Below are 13,612 nucleotides of genomic sequence, written 5' to 3'. Positions count from 1 at the left end.
CGCTATGTTAGGCTTAGTTGCACTTACACATTTAAACTGTTGATAATTCTACAGCTGTTACAAGGAGGTAAATTAAAGGCATAAAAACTATAGCCGGATCATAAGAACAATCTAATTAAATCACTTTTAAAGCAAAAAATGCATATTTTTACAACATATAACAATAAAAAACAGAGCTCACCGAGCCGGGTAAGAAGGTGGGTATATATTTATATATACACTCATGTCCATAAATTAAGGATAATGCAAAATCAGGCAAAGGAAAAGTTAGAAGCAAAACAAATTTGACTTATTTGTAAAGCTTATTTATTAAACAAAAGGTAAAGGGCAAAAATAGATGCTATATGTTTGATATTATTAAAAAAATTAGCGATCTTTTCTCCCTGGAACAAATTACAAAAAAAAAAAAAAAAAAAAAAAAAAAAAAAACCTATTTACAAAAAACCAATATTACATGGTTGGTATGATTGTTAATACATTGTATGTCTCCCAGACGATGCAATACAGTCCGTACAACGCCTAGGCATGCTGAGTATCAAATTATCGATCTGATTTTGGGGGATATTACACCACTCAAAAAGCAATGCTCTCCGAGGTTCCGGTAGACATGTAGGAGAAGGTTAAGGGGTTGCAACTTGTCGGCCAAGCATGTCCCACACGTGCTCTACTAGATTCAAGTATGGTGAGAATGCTGGCCAGTCCATATGGGTGATATCCTCCGATTGAAGGCATTCGCTTACGATGTTTGCACGGTGAGGACGGGCGTTGTCATCCATAAACACAAATTGTGAGCCCATGGCGCCCCGAAACAAACGTACATGTTGTTCCAGAATGACTTCCCGATAGATTTGGCTTGTCATGGTTCCAATTTGAACATGTAGGTCAGTTCTGGAACCCAGAATAATTCCACCCCAAACGAGCACTCCTGAACCACCGTAACGGTGTCGTTCAATGATGTTTTCTTGGTGGTAACGGGTACCTGGAGCTCTCCATATGAAAGTCCGGCGAGAATCAGACTGCAAGCTAAACCTGGAATCGTCGGAAAACATCACATGAGCCCACTATTGCGGTGTCCACAATGCATGCTCTCTACTCAAGTCTAACCGCAGGCGACAGTGAGTTGCAGTAAATGGAACGCATCTGACAGGTCTACGAGCATACAGACCCATCTGCCCTAAGCGTCTGGACACGGTCTGCCTTGAAATTGTCGTACCAGTGGCTGAAGAGAGCTGACGAGACAGGTCTGAGGCTGTGCTCCGCCTGTTTCTTTTGGCAGTAACTGCCAAATACTGGTCCTCATTCGGCGTTGTAACTCTGGGGCGACCTGTGCTGTAACGTCTACTCACATTACCGTTGCCAAAGCCTGGAGATGGCACTCTGGGAAATTCCAAGTTCGCCTGATACTTCAAGTTGTGTACGCCCACATTCCAGACGGCCGATAATTCTACCACGTAAAAAATCATCCAAATGCGTCCTTTGCGTCATAACTATTCGGTTATTGCACTGAAATGCTTATAAAGCGCCTGCGAACAATTTTACTTCTTTGCCTGTATTCCTTATATATCACTCTCTTACACTCTCGTCATTATGACGTACCATCGGGGTGATCTGGTTACTTCCTGAAATTTGCATATGATTTTTGAATATGTGTGTAGTGATTTTATAGGTGATATATTTATTTTAGAGTTCGATTTCCGCGTGACTCCGAATTATCCTTAATTTATGGACATGAGTGTATATATGTTTGGTGCAAGTGATTGCAATAAAAATTGCAGATGAACAACTAGATGTTATAGTAGTCCCTATACAAAATTTCAACGTTTTACGACTAATCGTTTTTGAGTTGTGTAAGATACATACATATGCACACTCATCAAGAAAAAACTCCCTTCTGAATCCATTCTAAATCCATTTTGTAATTCGTGTTGGGAAATAAAAAAAAAAGAGTCTTATATTCTGTCCTTACGTACAGATATCACGTAAAAAATGTCCAGATAGATTCGAGAGCATCCAAAATGGGTAGTTTGGTTGAGATATGATACCTGAAATATTTCGAGATTACAATACTTCTTTTGCTTCGTACAAGGAAGTAAAATGGGGGGAAAGAAAGAAAACGGATAAATGAAGCATTTTTGATTTACTTTACCGTGTATAATGAAAGAATCTAATTATGTGTGATATGTATGTAATTTCTAATAATACGTACAAATGAAAGTGGAAAGGAAAAAGTAAACAGAAATAAAGTTTCATACATAAATGGTTCTATTTAAATTCATGGATATTTAAAAAATACAACTAAGCCCTCTATACTCTTAATAATACGAATAAGCGAACTCCTGAAGTAGTAGTCTTAATCTGAGTGTGCGTGATTATGGCAAAGCTTCGAGGGCTATCTGCCTAAGGTGAGGGATGTCTTCTTGGAGGACTTTCTAAGGGAAACTGGCTCGTATACACGTTACACATGGAGAAAGCCACGAAAACGCCCATGCAGCCAGCCCGTTCGCGGGATTCGAACCTCGGACCGAACTACCAGTGTTCAGCGACTTTACCGCTCGGCCGCTGGTGGGCCCATGAATTAGTAGAGCTATAGTAGTAGAGACTCTTGAATAAGAAAGTAGAGATTAAATCCAATTTTAAAATTGTATGTACATTTTGAGACTTGGCGATAATATTAAACAAACTTAAAAAACAAATGAATAACATTAAATAGAGTTTAAACGAAGGTGGATCTATTAATTTATTGTTTTATTTTACAACATAACTCAAACGTTGTCCAACAAAATAAATCATGAAATTAATCAAAATCTTCACTTTGCATAATCATACACACTTCCATACTTTCCATATCATACACACTTCTTTTTCTTCGCCTTTTTTAATATAAGATAATCAGCATGAAAAGCATCAATTTAAGTATACAATGAAAATGGACTTTTGAAAAGATTATAAATGCATCTGAAAATACATGAAATATCTATTTTTAGAATTTCCTTCATTTGTAACAAATAAAAAATAATTATAGCAGTTTAGAACTTTCATAATTATTTCAGCGTTTATTTTCATTCAAGATTTCAGATGTTTTCTCAAAAGTTCTTTCATTTCAAACACGCCAGAGATATCCATTTTTAAATAAGATGCTATAATATGCTGATTTATTGTTGCCATTTATTTATTATATTCTCAAAAATAAAATAATAATAATAATTTTATGGATTCCATCTAAAAGGCTTTAATGTTTTTCAGGCTCACGATGCCGATAGTGGCGACTTTGGAAAAGTGACTTATGCTATCAAAGGTTTTGGATCAGATAAGTAAGAATAAACAAATTAATATTTTTCATTTAATTTTTTAGCCCAAAGGGGCAATTTGTCCAGAATTTTGTTTTGGCATTTTGCGTCGATTCACTTTCTGCGTTAATTCACATTTCAAACTGTTGCCACCAAATATTAGAGCCCTGTATTATATTTAAAGAAATTAAATAATGAAGAATTTGCATAAATGTATGTATGTTTCTCGCACTGTGATAAAACAACTGTACCTAGAGCCATCCAATTTTGAATAACGTTATTTTCCACCAAATATGAGTATCAGGAAGCCCGAATTTGGAATTTGTTTTATTACTGATTTCGTATTTTGTCAGACATTAAAGAATTTTTGATTAACAAACTCAATGATTTAAAAGCGAGCAATGGCAACACTGCACGAAAAAAAAAAAAAAAAAAAAAAAAAAAAAAAAAAAAAAAAACCTTTTTATCTCCAGAGCGCGACACTCAGTGTCAGAAATTCTAAATATATGCTCATTCTAAAATTATTTTGCGATATTGCTGTTGAATTGAGTTTTATGGGTAAGTGTGAAGAATATGATATTTAATAAATAAAGGTAACACACAAAACGTTAAAGAAACGCCCCTTTGGACGTATTGGTATTGCATTTTCCCTTCGACTATTTTCTAACAAACAAGAGCTGTCGCCAATACAAGAATTGCTTTCTTATCACTTTGGGACAGTGACATATATTCTGAACATAATGGTCATAATAAAGGACTTTGACCTACGTCCAAGCTTTCTTCACGGGCACCACAATACCAAGTTCTGTTAAAATAAGATGGACCGGGGTTTAAAGGGTATCTTTTTATAAGGAACAGTTAATATTTCTCTTTTAAATACACATGAAAAGAGGATTATGAGAAATGCAAAAACTTTTAGCTCGTTTTTCAGGAAAAAGTTACAAAAACTAATTATTAAAAAAAAAAAAAAAAGAAAGAGTAATTATAACGATCGCCCAGAAGAGTTCATTAAAGTTTAATAAGGTTTGTTTATGGGGAAAGATTATCATGGGAAAAGATTATCAGCAGAGATAGGCTAGATGGAATAGCTAAATATTTGATAGGATATTAGAATGAATATGTATTTAGACTAACATGGGAACGTTCCATATCTTCCGTATATTCAAAAAGTGAAAAAATATGTAAGTACTCCTATAAAAGTATCCAATATTTTTTTGAGTTAACATGAATTCAATGCTTTTTTATTTAAATAAAATTTAAAAGTGAACAAATAATATTTCTAAGAACTGCATCTACTGCTTTTAAATAGTTTAGTTCGTTTATTAGTAGTAGATAGAATAAATATGAAAGACTAATATATTACGTTTTACGAATGGCAACAGACTTGAATGAAATCGCAAACTCGTGTATCGAATTAATAACCTTTTTGGGCCAATGAAGGTGTTATTATGTGTTAAAAATACCGTTACACTGTTAAAAATACTTTATTATGTGTTAAAAATACGTTACACTGTTAAAAATATGTTATTATGTGTTAAAATATGTTACACGTTAAAAATACGTACCTTTTATTTTACAGATTTCAAGTTATTCCTAACACTGGAGAAATAATAGTCAGCAACTGCGATAAATCTTCGTGTTTAGACTACGAATCACAGAAAAGTTACTCCTTGACGTATGAGGCTGCAGATGGGGGAGGGAGAGTAACTACGGTCAATCTCTTTATGGAAATCGCAGACATCAACGACAACGCTCCTCAGTTCACAAAAGATGTCTATACTCACGAGGTGCTCGAAAACACCAGCAAAATTCTGCCACCCTTATTCATAAAGGTAATGCACAACATTATGTAACTTCTGTTTTTCATTACATAATACTTTGTGATCCTACATCACGAAATCCTTCATTTTGTATTATTGTACTGTTAGTAATTTTGCATATATGTAAATAATTTTGGTGAAAATATATGTAAAATTGTAGTACCTCATGCATAATGTAACATGAAAGGCCTCAAGAGAGTGAAACTTCGCCAGGAAAAATAAGGTTGCAGGGGCAAGTCCTTTGAGGTAAATGGAACCGCCAAGCTGGCGATGGTTTTGGCGACTAATTTTTGTCGCAAGTTATTTCCAAAAGTCACCAAATTGGGCGACCATTTTGTCCGATCCCTGATCCCATGCAGCTGTAGCTATATATGCTTTCAGCAGTTTTGAAAAATCCAAATTACTGGAAATTTCTCGGCGTCTGGGGGGAGGAGAAACAGCATCAGTTCTCAGACAGAGACAGCATCAGTTCTCAGTTTAGCTCAGAATATTCAGATTATTGAGAGATAGAACTTGTTTTCACCATATGGTTAAGAATGAAAAGTAACTACTATTTGTCATTGAAATGAGGGCATATTGATGAAGTGTTGCCATATTGTTGAGTTAAAACTTGCCAGGACGCAAATGGAATATGTGGACATCTACTTGACTATTACTTTATACTGTTCTACTTAAATAATATGCCATTGGCAACAAGAACCTTGGAGAAGAGTATAGCGACTATTCTTTGTTCTTCTTACAACTATAGAAAAGAAAAAAAAAAAAAAAAAAAAAGGCCAAAGAAGGGTTAAAATACCCTTTTATTGCACACAAAGAATAATAATTGTTGGCTACTCTCGGGCTTACAAGAAAGTTTCCACTTGGGCTTTAACTTAAGACAGAAAATGACTTAATTCGTACTAACTTAACCAAAGCTGTGCAGAAATAACTAACCGGGTTGGCCCTTAAAATTAAACCTCACCGGGGAATATTAACTGGCACGGAAGACTGCGGCCGAACGCAGGACTTAGAAGAGACTATTTATCCCTGGGCCGAACGTAGCAAGATTGGCTTAAAGCAACGACGTGGTCCGAAGGGAGAGCACGCTCTACTGAGAACTTCTAAGCTCTTCTCCGGAAGTGACTGAACATCCCATTAAATGCTGGTTCTACTTCATTTACATAAAACACGATACCGAAAATTTATTCTGATAGGAAATTGTAGGTGGGAAACAAGAAAATAAAGGAAAGGGTTTCAAAATTAAAAATAAGTCTTAAAGGAAATTAGAATAATTCCCACAACTTACATTAACACATAAGTAAGTAATACCTAATTAGATTCATAATAAAATATAAGAAAACTTTCAGCATTAGATTTCTTTTCTCAAATATCTGAAAAATAGCATTATGTCAATAATATCAGCAATCGAATTTAAATTTTCTGAGCATTTTCAGGCAAAGATAATGAAAAAGTTAAGAAATTTCAGTAACTGACATTTAAATTTTCGCATTACAATATAAAATCCATCGACCTAATCCGTTCAATTTTGTATAACTTTTGTATTTCTCAAAATTGGCACTTACAAATAAGAAAGCTTTTATAGCATATATATGCACTAGTAAATAATTCTCACAAAGAAAAAAATTTAGCTTCATTTTTTAATGGACTCATTCGCATTTACAATACGAAAACGTTAGACTATGATAGTGGTGTCAAACTGACGGCCCTAGCGCCACATTCGACCTCAAAGCATTTTTATGCCTCTCGAGAATAAATTTCCTGTAAAATATTTAGAATTATTATGATAAGAATTTGAAGAAACATTTTACGATTTTGGTGGTTTGGAGTCCAGTTTTACATACATTATTTTCATTGCAAAAAAGATCTTATTCAAAGATTTGAAGACAAATTTGATTAATTTTATTAGTACTTATTAAGAGATAAATACCCTAACAGCTACGAAATTTTACAGTTATCGCTTTGGGAAGACATTCATATGGAACAGTTTTTTTAATAGTTGAATATTTATAAATCTATGAAAGGAATCAGATTGCCGATGAGTACCTATAGTTTGTGATGAAGATATTTTCTACTAATTGTCCTTTAAAATTACGAACTTTACAGAAGCCGGAATGTTATGAGGTGTTGTAAGGTGTAGTAAGAAACCAAAAAGTTTATAATTATTTACATATAAAGATTATTATTATTTATATAAGTTTTTGAAAAATGTAATAAACAAAAGAGAGAGAATAAATTATTATTTTCTCTCAAGTTTCCCCCCTTGTGAAGTTTTCGCATATTTCTTTTTAGTTAAAAATAAGTTATTTGGTGGTTACTTCAATACAATATAAATATGAAAATAAAAAATAAATATGAAAATAAATATTTTAAAAATGTCAGTGAATTTTAATAGTTACCCGTGAATGCGTTTAAATGACAAATTATGGCCTATAGAAATTTTTGTTGATACCAACTTTTAGATTTATAATATAGGAAATAAGTATAAATTTGAATTTTTTTCTTTGCGTTATTTTCATATTTATGTTTTGACAAATATGTGAATTTTTTTAAAATTTAGTTAACAACAAAATACTTCTTAGTACTTTTCTTTATTTATTTATGTATTTTAAAAAAATTTTTGCGGTCTGTCAGCTGCTTTCCGTACTTGCATTCGACCAGCATGCAATTTGGAATCACTAAGTTACGGCATCTTTCAGGCTTCAGCTGAAGTACCAGACAACAATTCTTTTCGTTAAAATCTTAATAAAATTTATTGTAAAAACACACAAATATTAATGAAGCTTTTGTTCCGTACTGTTAGAACTCATCTTAATGTAAATATGGACTAAATTATACCTAAATAAAATTATTTATTAAAAAATTAGCAGAGCATTTCATAGCCGTTGGGTGATTGTCAATTATTTTTGTATCCAATATCATTTATATAAAAGTATAGCTGGCATTTGAAGTTTGAACGTTTATAATCTTGACGTTTATTTATTAATTCGCTGCAAAGTTATTTATGAGACGAATAAACAGGAATTTCTCTGGCAGTTTATTTAAAGAATGTTGGTGCTGCCACCTATTGAGAAAGAAAGGAAATGAAGTAAAACAGAAGAGAAACACTCCAAAGTTGAAGAAAAAATAAGCAAAGCAACAATATGTGTTTGACGTAAATTTACTCAAGGACTCAATCTATTTCGAGGGCAAACAGGTATAGGTCCCTTTTCATCATGAATAAAGAAATCTGCTCCCGCTGATTTCCTTTCTTAGTTCCTGATGAAGAGGGACCTGCATCTGTTTGCCTTCGAAATCGATTGAGTCTTTGACTAAATCTACTAAATTAAATTTTGAATATGAGCCCGATGTCCGGGTATGTTGTTCTTTAGACACCAAAATCTGTATTCCTATCTTTAAGTGTTAATGCGTTTTTTTTTTTTTTTTTTTTTTTTTTTTTTCAATGCCATATAGTAAGATGCATTTAATTGAAAATCATGACTGTAATAATGCACTAATCTAAGTACGCAGGAATTTGAAATGCTTAATCTCATACGCCCTTTCTGTGAAACGGGTATGAATGTTTACTCTCCAAGTGTTTTGGGCTATGTAGTAATTTAGTGCATAATTTATTAATAATTTTATGCAGTAATTTAGTGCATCACATATACCGTTATTTCGAAATGAATATTTGGAATTTAAATTGCATATGCATCTTCTTTCTGACAAAAATATTTTAGAAAATTATATTTTAATGCTTTACCAGGAAGTTCAGTATTATTCAGTATTCAGTATTTATCAGGAAATATTCGGTAAATACCATTCGTACACGAAAAACAGTAAACTGTTTGCATATCAGTAGTTGTTACCCTTTTAATGTCTATGATATACTTAATATCTTAAGACTTTCTTTCTACCTTTAATTTTTCAATTTAATCTTAGGCTACAGATTCAGACGGACCTACACAAGGCGATGGGAAAATTACATACGGTATTATATCTAATGATTTATTGGACATGAATGCAATAATGATTGAACCAGACACTGGAGAAGTGATTCTTCGAAGGCCACTAAAGCATTCTGAGACACCGAATGGAAATGGATTGCTAACTATCGTCATACAGGCTACCGATGCCGGAACCCCACCTTTGTCTTCTACTGCTAAATTAATTCTCAAGGTGAAGGTAAGAAAAATGGGAACCAGACTTTCATTTCAACTGTTCCAGATAAAAGTGTGTGCGTGGAAGATCGCTAAGCATAAATAACAGACAAATTCAAAGCAAAGTTATCTATAGCCTTGCAATAATTAAATAACGAACCAATCAAAATAACTAAAAGCATGAAATTACAGTTTAATCAACTTAAAATTAATAATTCTAAAATTACAGTTTGAAACCAGTTCAAACTTTTTTTACATCCTTGTGCGAAGAAAGAAAGTATTGTAATCACGAAACATCTCGGTTGTCTATTTCAATGAAAATATTCATTTTGATCTTTCCTAAATCCATTTTGACTATTTTTCCATAACATCTGTACGTACGGTCAATATAAAGGACTCTTTTTTTTTTCCAGAGTGGGTTGTAAAATGGATTCATAATAGATTTTTTTTCGTGACGTCTGTACGTACGTATTTACGCATTTTGCTTAACTCATAAACGAGTAGCTGCATACAACTCATAGAAGCGTAAATATATGAATAATATATATAATATATATATTCACGCTTCTATGAGTCGAAGTTATTGTAACCCATCCCCCTTACACAGCTGTTATTTTCGCAACCTTTAATTGTATCCAATTACATAGTAGTTGGATACGACAATCGTATCTAATCGTATCCAGTTATATGTAATTGGATGTCGTAAATACATCCAATCACAGAAGTGTTTTAAATGATGAAAGTACTCATGTTTTGGTAATGTCAAATTTAAAAAAGAAGTTGTTTTGGGACAAATAATAAAATCTAACTTTTAATGCGGTCGCCCGTTTCCTATAGTTGTATTTGGGAAATTTTTGTACTCGTTATGAAAAAATAAAAACACAAGAAGCTTGACTCCCCTACGACAAAAAATTGACCGGAATATTTAATTGCGAAATATGTAGTTTATGATGACACTTTCAACTTGTCTGTAGGGATCAGTTCATTTAAAACTGTGGGAATTCTTCATTTAAAACACTTCTGTAATAGCAAGTATATGTCTACTACCAACGATTGCGAAAATAATGGCCGGTTTGAAGGGATTGTTATATATAATGGATTTACTCTTTTAAGATAATCCTACTATAATTAAACTTAGGAGATAATATAATCAATTAATCAATATCTTTTAGTAAATAAATTCTTATTAACTTACTTTGCAGCAATTGCGCAAGTAGTAGTAACTTGTTTTCGCACTAAATGAATTTAAGATCATACAGCATATATATATATATATATATATATATATTATATATATGTGTGTGTGTGTGTGTGTATGTATATACTGGTGATTTTACTGTACACTTTCAGTGATATGCTGTACGCTTTTATTCTGCTGATTGCAATAAAATGGGAGCTGCACAACTAGATGTTACATAAATTTACCAGTTTCCTATATAAATTTAAAACGTTCTACGGCTAATCGTTTTTGAGTTATGCTAGATGCATACGTACGTACAGACGTGACGAAAAAAATCCATTTGGATTCCATTTTATAACCCGTTTTGGATAAAGGTGTCCTCTACTGTGCTTATACGTATAGTTGCCTCGCAAAAAAAATTCTTAAAATGGATTCGGGAATGGTTTCTGAAATTTATCGCGATTACAATGAAGTAAAAATGAGACAGAATTCAAGTTTCGAGAGTTTATAATTTGAAGAGGTAGTAGTAATGTTTTGTGTACTTGCTGTAAACAGAAATCTCCACTTACAATGCAAGCAAAAAGCTAGAATCGCTCAATATTGTGTCTTACCACATGCTGTCTTTAATGCAGAGCCACTGCAGAGGTTCTTTGCGTAGCAACTAAGTTCTTTGAATAGATTTTAACTACTATATTAAATACATTTTTGGATTTATATCTAGATTTAAATGTTTATTTCGATTTATATTCTTATATAGATCTGATGAAAATGAAGTCCTTCAAAAATCTTTGTTAAATTTAATTAAAAATTTTCATTTGAAATTTAGAAAGAAAATGATGGTGCTCCGGAATTCATCGGTCTGCCTTACAGAGCTCATGTAAAAGAAAATGCAGTTGGTGGTAGGTATTTAACTGCTCTCTTTACTTCAAAAATTGATATCAGAATTCTGGTAAAGATTATATGCTTAGACCACGTGCAGTAAAAAAAGCATTTCTCTTTCCATTCGCAATTTTGCGTTTATCTGTAAAATTGTTCGTTTATTTCCCTTCCGGGGCAGCAAACTAATACTTCTCACATGTCAGTTTCATCTCCAGTCTGTTAGTTTTTATCTGCTTGTTTCTCATTTTATTTGAATGTGTCTCTTTCTTAGATGTATTTAAAAAAATACTGTCTCTCTAACAGTTTTCCTAGCTAGTGAGTACTTTCAAATTTTCATGCAGCATGCTTTGCTAGTTTTGACAACTGCGTATTGGTCAAATTACACAGGGTTAGTATTTATCTGCTTATTTACTTCTTACTATAGCATATACTCTTTCTGTACCATAACAATAGTGAATATTTAAACGGGATTTATTGACAAATGCAGCTGTAAGTTATGTTGCAGCTCAAAATTGCAAAGTCTTCAATTAAAATTAATGTTTCATGACATCTGTCATTTGTTTCGATACATTTTTAATTTTTAGATTAACCTAATTATTAGGAATTAGGAATAACTATTTTCCGTCGGTCGAAGTCAATTGTTTTTATTGCAGTTGAATATCAGCTCATTGTAAAATGTAAGACAAAAAAGGGGGGAGAGAAATAAAGGTTTCAAGCAAAGATTGAGTTGCGATTATCTAGTTCTTGATGTATCGAACGAAAAACAGAAAGTTGCAGAAAAAGCAATAAGGTTAGCTGCAAAAATTTAAGTGCAACAGGAGAACCATATCAGGGTTATGGGTTATTCAATTATGGCAAAGCACACGAGGGCTATCTGCCTAAAGGGAGGGATGCCTTCGTGGAGGACTTTCTAAGGGAAACTAGCTCGTATACACTTCAAGACTCTAGAAACGTGCTTCTGGAAATTCTTAAGAGGAATCTTACGCTAATGTTGGTTCTTTGAAATAGCCAAACTGTAGGTGTAAATATAAAGATTGAAAATCTGAGACATATTCCTCTTAGCAGATGAAGCACCACAGAAACAGTAAATAGTATTTGATAATATTTCTACACAGATACTGGATAATAAGTTTCTGTTTCTTCAAGAATTTATGCAGGAAACATGAAGCACGATTGCTCCAATAATTTTAAGCTTACTCGTGCAGGGAAAGCTGTGCTTCGCAGCCAAAGATCCTATCAATAAGTTTAAAATGTAGAAAGGAAATTATTGAAAAATCCAGAAACTATTTGAACACTATAAAAATTAGGAATAACTTTTTTAAATATATTGTTTAAATCTAGTTTTCTGATAATTAATGTTACGTTCTATATTTATTTTCTTTTGCTGTTATTGTTATGAGACAAATTAAATTCATCAACTTGTAGAGACATTATATTTTTCTGATACTGGAGTCGTGAAAAATGTTCAATACCCTTCTGGGGACTCCAACCTGGACCCCTCGAATGCGCTCCGAGTGTGCTACCGTTACATCACGAAGGCATGCAGGAAGGAGGAAGAAACTACCTTATATACTTCCCCTTATAAAAGGCGACTCTAGATTAAGAGACCCAGTCGCCAAATCCTGGTGGTGACGAATTATTGATCACCACGTTTTAGTTCGGGCGTCATTGTAGAGACATTAGGTTTTTTTTTTTTTTTTTTTTTTTTTTATGCTGGAGTCATGAAAATGTGCAGTGCCTCTCGAAATGAGCGGCGAGTATGCTACCGTGACACCACGAAGGCATGCTGGAAGGAGGAAGAAAATATATTATAAACTGCTGCTATTATTATAGGATAGAGGGAGTACTACTTATGATTAAAAGTAACTATAACATATTTTGTTACTAAAATTGTTTTCGAAATTCTTATATTTCGTTCGGTCACCTTTTTATTTTTAGCATTTAAGAATACTCTTGGGAATATTGGCCGCTGTTTAGGAGTCGTAGTTTGATTCTTCCTTTATTTAGTTCCTCAGCAAACATGCCTATTTACAGCTGAAAATTTAATTACTTCTGGGCTTATAACAATACATAATTTCCACTTGCATTCTTTTTCCATCTACATGTCTGTCTGTCAGCTGAATTATCTGTTTGTCTGTCTATCCATTTATCAGTTCACCTAGCTGTCTATTTGTCTACCTGCTTGCTTACCTATCTGTCTCCCTGTTTATCTGTTTGTTCATCTGTCTGTGTATTTATTTGATCATCTAGCTGTCTATGTATTTATTTGATCATCTAGCTATCTATTTTTCTGTCTGTTTATCTGCGTGT

General features: G+C 33.0%; 1 protein-coding gene across 1 annotated transcript in view; it reads left to right on the top strand.

The window, feature by feature from the left end:
* The window catches only part of Cad74A (cadherin 74A), a 160,671-nt gene that overhangs the window by 106,038 nt on the left and 41,021 nt on the right, over nt 1–13,612 (top strand). Inside the window, exons 14-17 of the mRNA XM_085819905.1 lie at nt 3,244–3,311; nt 4,867–5,119; nt 9,026–9,268; nt 11,250–11,322. Of these exons, the coding sequence (XP_085676031.1) occupies nt 3,244–3,311; nt 4,867–5,119; nt 9,026–9,268; nt 11,250–11,322 (637 nt within the window). The remainder of the gene's footprint in view (nt 1–3,243; nt 3,312–4,866; nt 5,120–9,025; nt 9,269–11,249; nt 11,323–13,612) is intronic.

This window comes from Stegodyphus dumicola, chromosome 7 (genome assembly GCF_044657685.1).
Source record: "Stegodyphus dumicola isolate Sdum_Otavi_A_Nest chromosome 7, ASM4465768v1".
NCBI lineage: Eukaryota > Metazoa > Arthropoda > Arachnida > Araneae > Eresidae > Stegodyphus > Stegodyphus dumicola.
The sequence above is the reverse complement of the archived record's forward strand: the minus strand, read 5'-3'. Positions and strand labels throughout refer to the sequence as shown.